The sequence below is a fragment of the Rhinolophus ferrumequinum genome, assembly GCF_004115265.2.
Source record: "Rhinolophus ferrumequinum isolate MPI-CBG mRhiFer1 chromosome 15 unlocalized genomic scaffold, mRhiFer1_v1.p scaffold_54_arrow_ctg1_1, whole genome shotgun sequence".
Lineage (NCBI taxonomy): Eukaryota > Metazoa > Chordata > Mammalia > Chiroptera > Rhinolophidae > Rhinolophus > Rhinolophus ferrumequinum.
The window spans coordinates 4,890,742-4,906,114 of NW_022680357.1; the positions used below are offsets into that span (position 1 = coordinate 4,890,742).

Consider the following 15,373-nt stretch of genomic DNA (forward strand, 5'->3'; position numbering starts at 1 on the left):
GTAAAGGTGGGGTTCTGGTGAGCCTTGCTCTGAAGGCAGCTGTGCCCTCCCAGCCCATCAGGCTTCGAGGACAATCTCCGCAAGGCTGAGACTGACTCCTGGTGGCCCAATCCAAACCCACTGGCCATTCAGAGAATGAAGTGGGGGGCCCCAGGGTGATCATTGTGCATTTCATTTTCACAAATGCCTGCTTGTTGGTGCCTCAGGCCCTCCTTCACTGCAGCTCCCTGTCCCCAGCATGTCATGACCATGGCTTTTCTGCTTCTCAGCCTCTTTGGAGTGCTTTTCAAGAAAGTTTTGGGAGGTTTAGAGTGGAACCATTTAAAGGCCAGCTTAGCTGGTTTTCTTTGGGGCTGACGTGTTTCTGCAGCTGATGTCCTTCCCCAGGGAAAGACCCGGGTTGTGGCTCGTCTGCGCTCAGTGCATCCGCGAGGGTGACTTGACAGGCTGAAGGTGGCCCGGAGCTTGGCGGTGGTCTCCCCTGGGCTGGATTGGTTTCCCGCCGTGTGGGGGGCTCCTGGTGTGGGCCTTCCTCTGACTTCCGCCTTCCACGCACAACAGAAGCTTCCGGGCCTCCTTCACGCAATGTCATTTCCTCCACATTCTATGGAAAAGCAAGTCCTAATTCAAGGAGGGGGGACTCCACAGGTCCGGAATACCAGGGCGTGGCTCAGCGGAGGCCACCACAGCCTGGGGGTCCCAAGACCTGAACCCTGGGGCAGTCTGCGCTCCTGAGCTTCAGTCCTTCATCCAAAAGTGGGTGTGGCAGGTGTAACCGTCTCCAAGGACTGAGTGTTGTGGCTTCTGGCCTGATCTCTTCTGCCTGGTGCCCGGATGGTGCATGGGCAGCCTCCCTAAGGTCTGTCTTGAGCAGGTCTCCCCAGCCTCGGCCTCCTGGGGGAGTGAATGTTGTGGCTAAGGGAGAGGGCAGCTGCCCTTTCTGTCATCCCATGGGGCTCTCCTGGTGGACCTGTGGGCAGCTGCGTCCCTCCCACACCTGCCTCACAGCTGGAGTGTTCAAACTCCTGCTCTCCTGGCTCCTTCTGAGGCTGCTGTCCGGCTGCTGCAAACCTCAGGCTCCCACCGCCACACCCACACCAATAACAACCTGAAAACAGCCCGGGGACCGAAGTCTTCAGACTCTGCTGACCCAGGACCTATGAAATGTCCAAGGTGGAACCAGGGTACAGGAGCAGGGAAGGCACCTAGGGTAGTATTCCCCTGCGTCTAGAAGGAACCCAGCTGTCCTGGTGTCTTTGACACCATCGTGTGGATTTGGCAGGAGCTCTTGAGGGGCAGCTCAGCTCTAACCCCACCGGGGCTGCCAGGCCTAGAAGTCAGCCAGATGGTGAGGGTCACTGAGGCCAACCCAGGCCCTCCCATCCTGTCCCCGCAGGGCTGAGCCCCGTGACAATGGACTAAGAGTGATTCTGCCCCCGGGGGACATTGTACACTGTCTGGAGACACTGGTTATCACACTGGGAGGAGGGAGTTAGTGGAATCTAGTGAGTAGAGGCCCGGGGCGCTGCTAAACATCCTACAACACACGTGATCCCCCACCCCTCAAAGAATGATCTGGCCCCAAATGTCAACAGGGCCAAGGCTGAGACGCTCATGCCAGGGTGCCTGGAGTCTAGCCCAGCTGGAGGGACAGGGCAGCTGTCCATGGAGCAGTGAGCACAACCAAGCCCTGCATGAGGGCAGCATGGGGTCCAGGCCAACATTTCTGCCCAGGTTGGGGACTTGGCTCTCATCCCTGGCACCCTCCCGGCTTACCTTCCTTTGTCCTATGCCCTTCCAACCTGGACCTCCATGCCCTGCATTTAGGCCTCCTGAGACCTTGGCCAGCCAGGAAGCCTTCCAGTAGTCCCACCTGGAGGTCTAAGGATGGGAGCACCTCGGATCCCACCTGGAATCAACACACACTTGCTGTCAGAAATACAGGTGCCATGGGGCTGTTTCTCTGAATTGGCCTGAAGACAGACAGACTGAGGGACAGGAGGTGCAGGGTTTGGCTTTTATTGAGATACCTGCGGGCTCCTGGGCCTCTGAGGAACCGCACTGTGCTCAGCCCGGCCTCCCAGGTCCAAGTGGCGGACTTGAGTTGGAGCAGGCTGCAAGGGCACGCCCGGGCTTCCATTTTTTTCTGTCCCTCCCTCAGGACTTCCTCCTCCCTCCCCGTTAGTTCTCCCGAGGCTGGCTTAGGCTCTGGTGCCAGGCAGCTGCAGGCATCTTGGTGTGGAGGGGCTGCTGGTGGGGCTGAGCCCTTCCTCTCTGGATCTGCCTCCTCCTGGGTCATCTTTCCACTCCTTCCAGAGCTGTGAGAACAAGCCCTGGCACTCGGATCCCTACAGCCTCTCTACAGCTCCAGAGCGGGTTCTCTTGCACAAGGGACAGGGGGACTCCTCTGAGGCCCCCCAAGACCTCTTGGGCCTGACCCCCAAGCCTTCAGGGGGACCAGGCTGGAAGGGGACACCTTTGGCTGGGTCCATGCTGGAACTGGAAGCTGAGGAAAGAGGGGAGAGAGGAGTCACTTGGAGGGACCCAGGGGAGGCTGCCAGCCTATCCTAGGACCCCTTCAGAACCTGGCATCCTTTAAAACAGAAGAGGAGGGGGTGGGTTTCTTTAAAGGTAACCCATGAGGAAGGGGGAAACATGATTCAAGTTGGAAGGACCGTCATCTAACCCAAACCCCTCATTTTACAAATGGGGAAACTGAGGCCCAGCCCAGCAGTTGGGGAGCTGTCCAAGGTCCCTCATCAAGTGCAGAGCTGGTACAGAAACCCAGGAGGTTTGGGAGTGGAGAAGGGCCCATCTGGGCCGGTCTGAATCTCCACCCCATCCCTTCCCTGGGTCTTCCCCTCCTACTTCACCTAGATAGGTGCTCACCTGTTTTGCCCAGGCTTTCCCTGGGCAGTTGAGCTTCCAGAATGGCTGAGTGATGGCTGTTAGGTGGGCTCAGAATCCCCTGTGGTAGATCCAGGGGCCAGCCTGTGGGTTGTGGGAGGCAGCCCCCAGCCATAAGCCGGCCCAACCAGTGGCTCTCGCACTGGCCAGCGGGCTGAATGTGGCCCGGCAGGTAGAGCGCCAGGCCCCGGAGGTGCCGTAGCCTGAAGTTCTTGGGCTTGCTTTCCTGGGCACTGGGGCACTGCAGCTGCTGGGACCCCAGCCCTCCCTCGTAGATGTTGGGTGGCGTACGGGGGTTACTGGGGGGTCCTCGGGCCCAGCTCACTGCATCTGTGGAGGGCAAAGCAAGACGGTGGTGGCCGATGGGCCACAGCAGCCACGAAGGGAGAATGCAGTCACATGCTCATGTGTTGGGCTCCACTCCTGGCCTGCCAAGCCTCAGCTTACCTGTCTGTCAAATGGGCTAACTCCCCTGCCTCCTGCCTCCCCTTACCTAACATATTACTCCTTCCTCTCCCAGCCAACAGGGAGATCTGAGAAACCCAAGCCTTTCTTTCAGGACTTCAGGCCCTTTCTGCCACCCCTTTTTGCCCCCTACCCTGGAAAACGCATTCTGGTGCTAGTATAGAAATTGAACAGTGTGTCTAGAATCACACAGCCCAAGTCATATGTCCTAGACCAGTGCTGGTCCTCGCTCCCAAGCTTGCATGTCTCTGAGGCCACCCTGGTGGCTTTGGGCCCAGGTGAGGACAGAGGACATTTCTCCTGCTACACTGCCCCACAGCCTAGCACCTTCTCTTATGCGCAGCTCAGAGAACGCACAGACCAAGGCTTCCATGGAGGGCCAGAGTGGTGAGGGAGGAGTGGCCCAGCCTCCTGTGCAGCAGAGCTCTGCTCTCCCCTGCCTACGGGGTGGGTCTGCAGGTCTCCCTTGGCAACAGGCAATGTGATGTCACAGGGAAGACTTCCAGTCTTCCTGGACCCCATGAGTTTGGGGGAGGATGATGCCCCAGGGCAGGGGCAGGGTGGGAGGAGGGCGAGGGAAGGGGGCAGAACTCTAGGGGAGGTGCCTGGTCATTCTGGCTTTGGGACAGGCCACACAAAACAGACTCAGCTCTTGCAGACTGGAGAGTCGCTTCCAGGGATGACCTCTTGGTATCTCAGTTTTCTCATCTGTGGGTGGGAAATGAGGGTTTAGGGGTACAGACTTGGTGAAACCTGGGCCAGTGCTTTGAGCATGCTTATAAGGTGGTTCTGGGTGACTGGGGAAGTCACTTAACTTTTCTGTCCATTTTTCCATAAGTAAATGACAGGGTATTGTGTGACTTGTACCAAGTGTGAGGAAGGATGTGGAGGAACTGGAGCGCTCATGTACTGCTGGTGGGAACGTGAAATGTAAAACGGCGCCACCACTTTGGGAAACAATTTCTTGAAAAGTTAAGCTTCCAATTCTCTATTCACAGATAACATCTTATATAGAGAAAAAATTAATTCACACTCAAAACTGTTTGAGCTAATAAAACAGCTAATAAAGTTCAGCAAAATTGCAGGATATAAGATCAACACAAAAATTAGTTGTATTTTGGCCACTTGGCAGGGGCCACTGAGCACATTGGACTCCAACTGTTTGCGTGCCTCGCTCTGCTTCCTCTGAAACCATGTCTGACAAACTCGATGTGGCTGAGATTGAGAAATTCAACAGTCAAAACTGAAGAAGACGGAAACACAAAAGAAAAACCCACTGCCTTCGAAAGGAAAGGCTGAACAGGAGACACGAGCAGGCGAATGGTAACGGCACGCACCGCCAGTACGCACTGCACATTCCACAAGCATTGCCTTCTGATTTCCCCGCTTTTAGCTGCTTAACTTGTAGGATACAAAGAGGTTAGATCCAGTTTAAATGACTGTGCTGCCCCTTCTCACGTCAGAACTACTGACAATGCAGGCCACACCTGCCCCTCCCATCTGCCTGGCTGGCTGGCAGGGAAGGAAAAGAACCTGCATGTTGGTGAAGGCAGAAGCTGGATGGGCAACAGCGAAATCGAGAGGAAAAACCAAGCTAGTCCAAGGTGTCCTGCAGGCTGTAAAACGCAGTTTCATCAGAGTGTCAATTTTTTATGTTCAAATGATTTTAATTATTGGAATGCACAAATTTTAATATGTGAATAAAACATTTAAAAAAACCCAAAATTGATTGTATTTATATATACTGGCAAAGAACACAAAGAATAATATAGGAATAAATTTTACTAAGGAGGTGCAAAACTACACTGAAAACTGCAAAACATTGCCTAAATAAATAAAGACGTAACTAAATGGAAAAATATTCCTATTTATGGGTTCAAGACTTAATATTGTTAAGGCAACGGTACTCCCTAAAGTGAGCTACAGATACTTTCAAAATCCCAATGGCCTTTTATGCAGAAACGGGAAAGCTGATCATAAAATTCATGTGGATTTACAAAGGGAACCAAAATAACAAAAAACAATCTTAAAGAAAAAAGTTTGAAGATTCACATTTCCTGATTTCCAAACTTTCTACAATGCTACAGTAACCAAAACAGTGTGGGACAGACATAAGGACAGACATCTAAACCAATGGAATAGGAGAGATCAGAAAGAAACCCATATATATCTATGGTCAATTGCTTTTCAATGAGAATGCCAAGATTATTCAATGGGGGAAAGAATTTCTTTAACAAATGGTGCTGGGGCAACTGGAGAGCCACATGAAAAAGAATGAAGTTGGACCTCTACCTCACACACCATATATAAATATGAACTCAAAATGCATCGGAGACCTAAATGTTAGAGCTAAAGCTATAAAACTCTTATGAGAAAACATAGGGGTAAATCTTTGTGACCTTGGATTTGACAATTAGATATGACAACAAAACCACAAGCAACAAAAAAGTAAATTGGACTTCATAAAAATTTCAAACTTTTGTGCCACAAAAGGCACTATCAAGAAGTAAAAGAGCCTACAGAATGGGAGAAAAAATTTGCAAATCATGTATCTGACAAGTGTCATACACAGAATATATAAAGACTTCTTACAACTCAACAACAAAAAGACAACCCAAGTTATAAATGGGCAAAGAAAGCGCAGCCGGATGGCTCAGTTGGTTAGAGTGCAAGCTCTGAACAACAGGGTTGCCGGTTCGATTCCCAAATGGGCCAGTGAGCTGCGCCCTCCACAGCTAGATTGAAGACAACAAGCTGCCACTGAGCTGCCGAAGGGGCGGCCAGATGGGTCAGTTGGTTAGAGCGCGAGCTCTGAACAAGGCTGCCGGTTCAATTCCTGCATGGGATGGTGGGCTGCGCCCCCTGCAACTAAAGATTGAAAACGGCAACTGGACTTGGAGCTGAGCTGCGCCCTCCACAACTAGATTGAAGGGCAATGACTTGGGGCTGACGGGCCCTGGAGAAATACACTGTTCCCCAATATTCCCCAATAAAACAAAACAAAACAAAAAAAAATTGGGCAAAGAACTTGAATAGACATTTCTCCAGAGAAGATACGCAAACTGTCAGCAAGCACAGGAAAAGATGCGCCACATCATCAGTCATTAGGGAAATGCAAATGTAAACCACAGTGTGATACTACTTCACACCCATGAGGATGGAGAATATATAAATGAGAATGTAGAGAAACTAGAACCCTCCTTCACTACTGGGGGAATGTAAAATGGTGCAGCCAGTAATGTATGAAAGTTCAAGTTGGTACACATTCTTTCAGGCTCTTGGCATTGTGAGGGTTTTTGTTTTGTTGTTTTAGCCATTCTAATAACTGCCTAGTGATAGGTAATTGTGACTTAATATCCATTTCCCTAATGACTAATAATTTTGGTCTTTTCCTTTGCTTATTATTGGCCATGTATCGTCTTTTGTAAAGTATTAGTTTAAATTTTTTGTCTTTCCATCAATTGGATTGTTTTATTGAATTTTGAGAGTTCTTATGTATTCTGGATACCTTTTTATCAGCTGTGTTTTGTGACTATTCTAGATTGGATTATCTTTAAACGTTCTTAAAAATATCTTGATTAGCAGTTTTAAATTTTGATGAAGTCCTATTTGCCCAAAAAAAATCTTTTGATGTATCTAAGAGATCTTGCTTAACTCAATCACAAAACTTTCCTCTAAGTTTTCTGCTAGAAAAGTTAGTTTCAGGTTTTATATTTAGGTAAGGGTGGAGATTCATTTACTTGAATAAGGATTTCCAATTTTTTCAAACCATTTATTGAAAGACTGTTCTTTCTCCACTGAAGTGCTCTGTCACGTTTGTCGTACTATGTGGATCTATTTGGGGACTGCCTTTAAGGTCCGTGCATTTACGAGTATGTTTGTTAACTTCGCCAACACCAATACAGGAGTAGAGTACAGCTCTCCGCTTCGTCCATCTTTCCGAGCTCAAATCACTTCACCTTTCCAGACCTTCTGCGTCGCCTGTTCTCCACCGTGGCAACCCCACGGAGGGCTCCCAGGTGAGCCCCTAGCTGACCGGGCAACATATTGGGCACCTTCTTCACTCCGGAGCCTTGTTTCCTCAATTACGTAGACAGTCCAACGCGCGCCCGCCGGAAGAGACCACGGTTGCCAGGACAACCGCCGGCGCGCAAGGATCCGGGCTGACTTCCGGCTCGTCGTGAAGCTTGAGCCGCAGGCGCGTACGCAGGTCCGAACCAGTCAGCTTCACTGCCCCGGGGACAGGCGGGTGTCCTGCTGTTTTACCCCGCGGTCGCTTCTCAGGGGCTGCGGACGCGGTCAGCCAGTTTGCAAAGAGAAGCGTGCTGGGCACAGGACCCTGGTGGGCGATCCGACTTCGTGACGTCGTACATTCTTTCTAGAAGAGTTGAGGAAATGGGAAGTATTATGTAGAGCACATAGTAGGTGCTCAGAACGTGTCAGCCAGTAGTCTGTCTGCAACGTGTGTGGAGGGGACCGGGACGCCCCTCGGTCGGAAGCCCCCCCCAGGGGCATAATCCCACACCCGCCTCCCCCCGAGCCCGGGACTTCCCCTGCTGCCCGCCCCTTCTCCTGCGCGTGCGCGCGCTGCGCAGCCCATTTACCTCGCGCCTTGTTTGGCCTCTGCTGCGCGCTGTCGATGGCGCAGTGCGTTGCCATAGAGACCCGTGAGCACCGAGGGCCGAGCGGCGGAGGTTCCGGGCGAGCGGCGGGGATTCCGTGCTGGTGGGGACCAGAGCGTCATGTCTTTCCGTGACCTCCGCAGTAAGGCAGCCCTGCCCCCTATGACCTGCGGCCCTCCCGAGACTCGGGGCTTCGGCCTGCGGGTCGCGTCTGAGCCCCGTCGAGGCTTGCGCCGCCCGAGCACCTTCCCGGGCCTCTGTGCCTAGGGCGTCCCTGGCCCTCTGCCGCCCCCCAGGCGGAGCGCCTCGGCCCTAACTTACCGCACTTTCCTGCGATGATGGGAAGTTCTCTGTCTGCCATTCGCTGTGGCCAGTGCGGCTGAGGACCCGAAGTTTTAATTTGATCTAATTTTAATTGATTTGTATAGTCACACAGGCTCTTCACTATAATATTTGAAAACGCAGAGACCGTTTTGAATTGGGTTCACTTGGAGCTCAGAGAAACGAACAACAAAAGGGAGGGGGCTAGTGAATAACAATTGCGGATAACATTTTATGAGTGTTTACGGATCTGCCAGGTGGTAACTGTTCTGTGTATGCGCATCATTTTATTTACTTCTCTGAACAACTACGGTTCTGTGTTTAGAGATGAGGAAACGGGCACAGAGAGGTCAGGTAATTCAGTCAAGGGTCACAAGTGGTTAGAACTGGCGCAGGAGTTTTAGATTTCAGGTTGTCTAACCTTCAAAGCCTCTGACCTTTCTAAAGGAGCTAACGAGGAGAAGGGAACCCTTTGCTAGAAGGTTGGAAAACGGGGAGAATGTGGATAAGAGAATTGGTTGCTACTACTTGGGGGGACGCCTGTTACACACCAGGCATTTTACATTCACTGTTTTTTTAGTCCTCCCTTTAACGCTGAGGTAGGTGACTCCTCGATGAAATACTTTGAGGCACAGAGAGGTCAAGTAGACTTTAGGTCACACAACCAGAATTGGGTGGAACCAACGATCGAGACATAATACTGTGTGAATCAAAATCTCTTGCCTTTTGTACGCTATCATTTTCTGATTCAGAAGCAGGTCAGCAAAGTGGCTCCACGGGCATAGATGTAGCAGGTGATTGCCAGTTTGCTGTGATCTGAGGGGCCTCCTTAAGACCAATTTTCTAATTGAATTGCTGGTGCCTGAAATTTCACCATTAAAAATTATGTTTTCAGTTATGAATTGCTCTTTATCTACAATGTAAGTATACAGAATTAGGCAGGCATCACCTTATTAATGCATCTACTAGCACCGTAGCTATGAATTATGCCTGTTGGGATTTGAAGGTTCTTGGTGATTATCTTGTAGAGACAAGTTTCTCCTCCCTTGTTTAGAGAGAGCCCTCTGCTAAGGAACGTTGAATGGAGTTGTATTGGGAAAAGTGTACAAGAAGCGGATTTATGAACATTTTTACCTTAAATGAATGCTGTACAGTTGTGCAATTTATGTTAAGAACCTTGCTTAAAATGTCTCCATTTTGACAATAATACTGCAGAACTAACAGAACTTGACTACTACTGTTTGGTGGGAAGTATCTCGGCAGTGCCTGACGGTGGTGGGAAGGCTACTGCTTTATTTTCCATCACTCTATTCAAATTTCCCCAAAAGTAATTACACGTCCTCTGTGTAGTTGCTCTTTTTTCTGCTCATACCTTCTTTTCTATTGTCTGGTGAAATCCAACCTAACCTTATTTGTGAATGTCCTTGGGACATTTTGAACGTCCACCTTCAAGAAGAGTGAGGACAGGTATTACATAGCTGGAAGCACACTGAATATAGATCTCGGCCCATTGTGGTAATTCAAAAAGTGTTTGTTGTATTCATTTCCAAGTCCTGCTTAAAGCTTTGTGACTGCAACCTCTGGCACCTACAAGTGTTAGTATTACTGTTTCTTAATCTGTTTTACAATAAATATAAATAGTGCTCTAGTGTTAACCATTCTCTTTAACATTTCTCTAAATACAATGCAACTAATCTGTAAAATTTGTGTTATTGAGGTCCTACGAGCTCACGAAAAATAAAATGCAAATAATTCAAAAATAACTCAGGAACATGGACTTCACTCTACCACCATCACCCCAAAAATAAACACTGTTAACATTTAAAAGTATTTTTTTCTTTATGATGTTTCATAAAGCCAGGTATTTCTCATTTTGAGTGGTAAAAAGATATCCAAGAGAGAAATGAGATATCAAATAGAAGTTAAATTAATAGCCAATAGAATCTAAAAAAAAAAAACACAAAACAACAGAAACAAACTCATACAGAGAACATTTTTTTTAATTAATTAATTTTTTTAATTGGGGGAGGGCTTTATTGAGGAACAGTGTGTACTTCCAGGACTTTTTTTTTTCTTCCCCATGTCAACTTGTTGTCCTTTCAGTCTTAGTTGTGGAGGGTGTTATTCAGCTTCAAGTTGTTGTCCTTTCAGTCTTAGTTGTGGGGGGTGTTATTCAGCTTCAAGTTGTTGTCCTTTCAGTCTTAGTTGTGGAGGGCGCAGCTAAGCTCCAGGTCCAGTTGCCGTTGCTAGTTGCAGGGGGCGCAGCCCACCATCCCTTGCGGGAGTTGAACCGGCAACCTTGTGATTGAGAGGATGGGCTCCAACTAACTGAACTGTCCAGGAGCTCAGTGGCAGCTCAGCTCAAGGTGCCGTGTTCAATCTTAGTTGCAGGGGGCGCTCCCCACCATCCCTTGCGGGAGTGGAGGAATTGAACTGGCAACCTTGTGGTTGAGAGCCCACTTACTGGCCCATGTGGGAACCGAACCGGCAGCCTTCGGAGTTAGGAGCATGGAGCTCTAACCAACCGCCTGAGCCACCGGGCCAGCCCCCAGAGAACATTTTGATGGTTGCCAGATGGGAGCGGGTTTGGGGGGATGGGTGAAAAGGAGGAAGGGATTAAGATGTACAAATTGCCAATTATAAAAACAGTCACTGGGATGTAAAGTACAGCATAGGGAATATAGTCAATAATATTGTAATAACTATGTATGGTGTTAGATGGGTACTAGACTTACTGGGGTAATCACTTCGTTAAGTTATATAAACGTCTAATTACTATGTTGTACACCTGAAACTAATATAATATTGTATGTCAACTGTAATTGAAAAATTTAAAAAATAAAATACAAAATATATTCACAGCCAATCCCTAAACCCCATTTGAATGTACAGCTTCCACATCTCCCACTGAACTTAAATAAATGTTTTTCAGGAAGCAGATTGTTTCAGCTTTTATCTGCTTTTTCCTTTCCCTCTTAGAGAGTTGATAAATAGTCCCTAAAACTGTCAGTAGATTGGGAATAAGAAGGAAAAGCAGAGAAAGTGTCTAAGTTGATAAGTAGTTCCTGCCTGACAAGGAGCTGACTGAATCGTATTTTACCTTGGACAGATTTTACAGAGATGATGAGAGCCTTGGGATACCCTCGACATATTTCTATGGAAAATTTCCGCACACCAAATTTTGGACTTGTGTCTGAAGTTCTTCTCTGGCTTGTGAAAAGGTGAGAACTGCACTTTATTGAGGTCTAAGAATGAACACTCGATTTTATTTATTAGCCACCTAGAAACAGGATATTGTGTAGCAAAAGGAAGAGTTTGATAAAATATGAGTTTGGCAGACTTAGTTGTAACCTGTTAAAAATCATTTGAGTTTAAAGAACGCTGTGGGAAAAGAAATATACCAGGCAGTGGTAAAAGGAAACTCTCAGAAGGAAGTGGACACTGGGGTCCAAGCTCCTCTTCATCCCCTTCACCTTCATCAGGGAGTGACAGGGACCTCCTTACACACTCTGATGAGTACACTGGAGTAGAAATAATTTAAATCTCACTTTGTGTGAAAAATCTCATAGCTAACATTCAGGGTTGGCAAACTTTTTGTTAAGCAGATAGTAAATAACTTAGGCATTGCAGGCTACATAAGATCTCTGCTGCATATTCTACCTTGTGTGTTTGTTTTTTATAACCCTTAAAAATGTAAAAACCCTTCTTAACCCAGGGGCTGTACGGAAAGAGGCCAAGGGCTGCAGTTTGTTGACTCCTGGTGGGTCATCAGTAACACAAAGAAAGTAACTCCCAACAACTTGGTTGCTTCTCAGAGCTAACTAGTTAGCCCTGGGTCAGGGGCTGTCAGCCAGAAAAATCGTTCAGGTTATTTTAATTAAACTTTGAGGTCTGAGAGAGAGTTAATTTTGTAAGCTGAGCCCCAAATTTGATTTTTGAAATCAGTTCAACTCATACCGAGGTGAGGATTTGCTCCCTTGGATGTTTGGTATTTTGTGTTGCTTTTGAAAACTTTCTTAATCTTATCTGGGGGCTCAGAACTGCCTGTTACAGATTCACTGGTCTCTCAGTTGTCCACTTTCTCTTTCATGGACTTTCTACTTGATTAACTGATGTCTTATCTCTGTCTGTCTGTCTGTCTCTCTCTGATAGGTATGAACCTCAGACTGACATCCCTTCTGATGTTGACACGGAACAAGACCGAGTTTTCTTCATTAAGGCAGTTGCCCAGTTCATGGTTAGTTTGCAGTTACTTGATGGAGTTGTAAAATTAAATACATTAGAAAGAGATAAGGCCTAGTTAGGGCAGCTTTCAAGTTTCTAAACCCATTCCATTACCAGATTTCTGGAGCCATTTCCCCAGAACAGGTTTTTTTGGTTTGTTTTTAATTCATTATTAAGAATTTTATTTATTTTTGAATAGGTAGTATGTTTTATGGTTCAGAAAAATTTTTTAGATCATGAAATTATGTAGAGTAAAATGACTTCTTATTCTGTTTGCCATCAGCTTAGTTCCATTCCCAGTAATCACTATTTTTAATATCTTCCAGAGTTTTGTTATGCATATACAGAGGGTGCCAAAAAAGGTATACACATTTTAAGAAAGGAAAACTGTATTAAAATTGTAATACTCAATATATACCAATAACAAAAGACGAATACAAGTCACATTTGACTTCTGCAATTACAAGAGGTGCTCAAAATGGTTACCATCAGCGTCCAGACACTTCTGATTACAACGAACTACTGCTTGAAAAGCATTGACCAAGGGGTCCACTTGTATACATTTTTTGGCACCTCTGGTATAAGCAAATAGAATATAGATTCTTTTTCCTTTTTTTTATACAAATGGTGGCATACTACACACCACTGTTTAGAATTTTGCTCTTTTCACTTTATCTCCCAGATACATATAGAATTTCCTTATTCTCTCTTACCACCTGAGTAGTATTGCTTGCCTGGCTATACCACAATTTGTATAGACAGGCATTTATGTTGTTTGTAACCTTTGTTCTTTGAGGCAATGCTGTAACAAATAACCTATGTGTATCTCATTCCTGTTTCATTTCCTATGTGAGTATATTCCTAGGATAAGTTCTCAGGGTTGGAATTGCTGGGTCAAATGATATGTGCATTTGTAATTTTGTTATCATTTACCAAATTGTTTTCCATCAAGATTGTGTCAATTTATACACTTACTTGCAATGTATGAGTCACTTGAAAGTTTGATTCTTAATAGCATCAGGTTACATCCCAATTGTTGGCAAAAGCATTTTCAAATTATCTACATTGTATTTGGTTTAGATTTTACATGGACAGGGCCTTAAACTGTTTTGTTTTTTGTTTTTTGTTTTTGTCTGAAAATAGGCCACCAAGGCACATATAAAACTCAATACTAAGAAGCTTTATCAAGCAGATGGGTATGCAGTGAAAGAACTATTGAAAATCACTTCTGTCCTTTATAATGCTATGAAGACCAAAGGGATGGAGGGTTCTAAAATAGGAGAGGATGATATCAGCAAGTTCAAGTTTGATCTTGGCTCAAAGGTAAGGGCAATGCAAGCCTTGTAGTGAGGGGCAGAATGTGTATTTCTCAAACTCTGAAATGGAACATGTCATATACTCATAGCACCAATTCTTTTCTTACTCCTTGACTGAGGGCAGTTTGGCAGCTTTGTGCTCATCAGCATTAGATAAAAGCAGAAGTCACAATACATTAATTCAACTATTTACTGAAAGCCTGGTGTCTGCCAGGCACTGTTCAAATGCTGGGGACACAGACAGGCATGAACAACAGGGACAGAAACCCCTCTGTTCTCCGGCTCAATCAAGGAGTCAGATTAAACTGCAAAGCAGAAGGAATGGCAGATCAGATGTGGTAAATGTGTGGAGAATAGTAAAACACGGAGGTCTCTTAAATGGGGAGATAGGACGGCCTCAGGGATTGGATGACCTGAAGGAGGGAAGGAGAAGTCTTGCAGTGGAGGGGAAAAGTGTCCTCTGATAAAAGTGTGGTTTGTGTGTTTGAGGAAAGGCAAGGGGGCTCTGTGACAAGAGCCAGGAGGGGAGGCAGTGACAGACCCCATGTTGCCTGGGAAGCCACTGTAAAAACTCTGACTTTACTCTGCGATAGAAGACGGTTGAGTTTAGAGCCGAGAAGTACATGATTTGAAACTTCTTGTTGAGAGGATCACTCTGGCTTCTGGGTGGAGATCAGACTGAAGGGGGCGGCAAGAGAGAGAGACCTGTTAGAAAGCCAGAACTGATGGTGACTTGGAGCAGAGTGGTTGTGCAAGTGGACGTCAGGAGTTCAGCTGAGCTGCTTAGGCGTCGGAGAACTCGATTAAAGCAACAAGCCAAAAATGAAAGCCAAGTCTTTAATTACTTACGGCAATGGTATAAGCAAGAGGCTAAAACCGGAGGAAGCATTGACTCCTCCTCATGAGCCATTACCCCCATAGAATGGCGCACTGGTCACGGGTCAGGTCGTAGGGGTCATCTCACTGTTGAGGGAGCTTCAAACAAAAGGCTCCGGCAGTTTATGCACCCGAGGTGGGGGAGGCTGGGAGTGGAAAAGTAGTGGGTACCGACTCAGTGGGGACAAGCGTCCTCAAGTTTTGTCCCCACCTCCACCCATAAGGAGGCCTCAGTAGAGGTGCTGAAGAGAACCCTGGCCCAAGGCCTCAGATAAAGAGGCCTCGGAGCGAAGGTACCTGGGATAAGAATGCAGATGTTTGTAATAACATGACCGCAGCCTCCGTCAGAGACTACAGTGGACTGGTGTACCCCAGTCCAGTGTGTAGGTGTGGGCTGGGCAGCTTTCCCCACGAGGCGTGCCAGGCGATGCCTTTGTAATTGCCTATGGTCAGGCCTAGAAAATCACACGTAGGTTTTTAACCAGGAGCCAGACTCCTCAGTGGAAAGAAGTGGCCAGGGGTTACAACATATTTTGAACATAGATCTTATGGGATTGGATGTGGGTTAAAAGAAAACAGATAATACAGGGAAAATCCTAAAGCAGCTCTGTTTCGAACTTTCTGTGGTGGTGGCCATGTTCT

General features: G+C 47.0%; 2 protein-coding genes across 4 annotated transcripts in view; one reads left to right on the forward strand and one right to left on the reverse strand.

Moving 5' to 3' along the window:
* Positions 1–2,345: 2,345 nt before the first annotated feature.
* C15H16orf90 (chromosome 15 C16orf90 homolog) lies at positions 2,346–3,745 on the reverse strand. 2 transcript variants are annotated; one of them, XM_033101947.1, is made up of 3 exons: positions 3,730–3,745; positions 2,890–3,237; positions 2,346–2,506 (listed from the first exon to the last, which is right to left on the reverse strand). In XM_033101947.1, exons 1-3 carry the CDS (start codon positions 3,743–3,745, stop codon positions 2,349–2,351), a joined length of 522 nt encoding a protein of 173 aa, XP_032957838.1. In that variant the 3' UTR covers positions 2,346–2,348. The 2 variants fall into 2 exon arrangements, with proteins under 2 accessions (XP_032957838.1, XP_032957837.1); XM_033101946.1 differs by having other exon boundaries at positions 3,700–3,745.
* A 4,199-nt stretch (positions 3,746–7,944) lies between these two features.
* CLUAP1 (clusterin associated protein 1) overlaps positions 7,945–15,373 on the forward strand; it is a 32,170-nt gene continuing 24,741 nt past the window's right edge. Inside the window, exons 1-4 of one of the 2 annotated variants that reach the window (XM_033101383.1) lie at positions 7,945–8,136; positions 11,425–11,536; positions 12,468–12,552; positions 13,683–13,862. In XM_033101383.1, coding sequence (XP_032957274.1) covers positions 8,115–8,136; positions 11,425–11,536; positions 12,468–12,552; positions 13,683–13,862 — 399 coding nt within the window. In that variant the 5' untranslated portion in view covers positions 7,945–8,114. The remainder of the gene's footprint in view (positions 8,137–11,424; positions 11,537–12,467; positions 12,553–13,682; positions 13,863–15,373) is intronic. The other variant, XM_033101384.1, reaches the window with a different exon arrangement.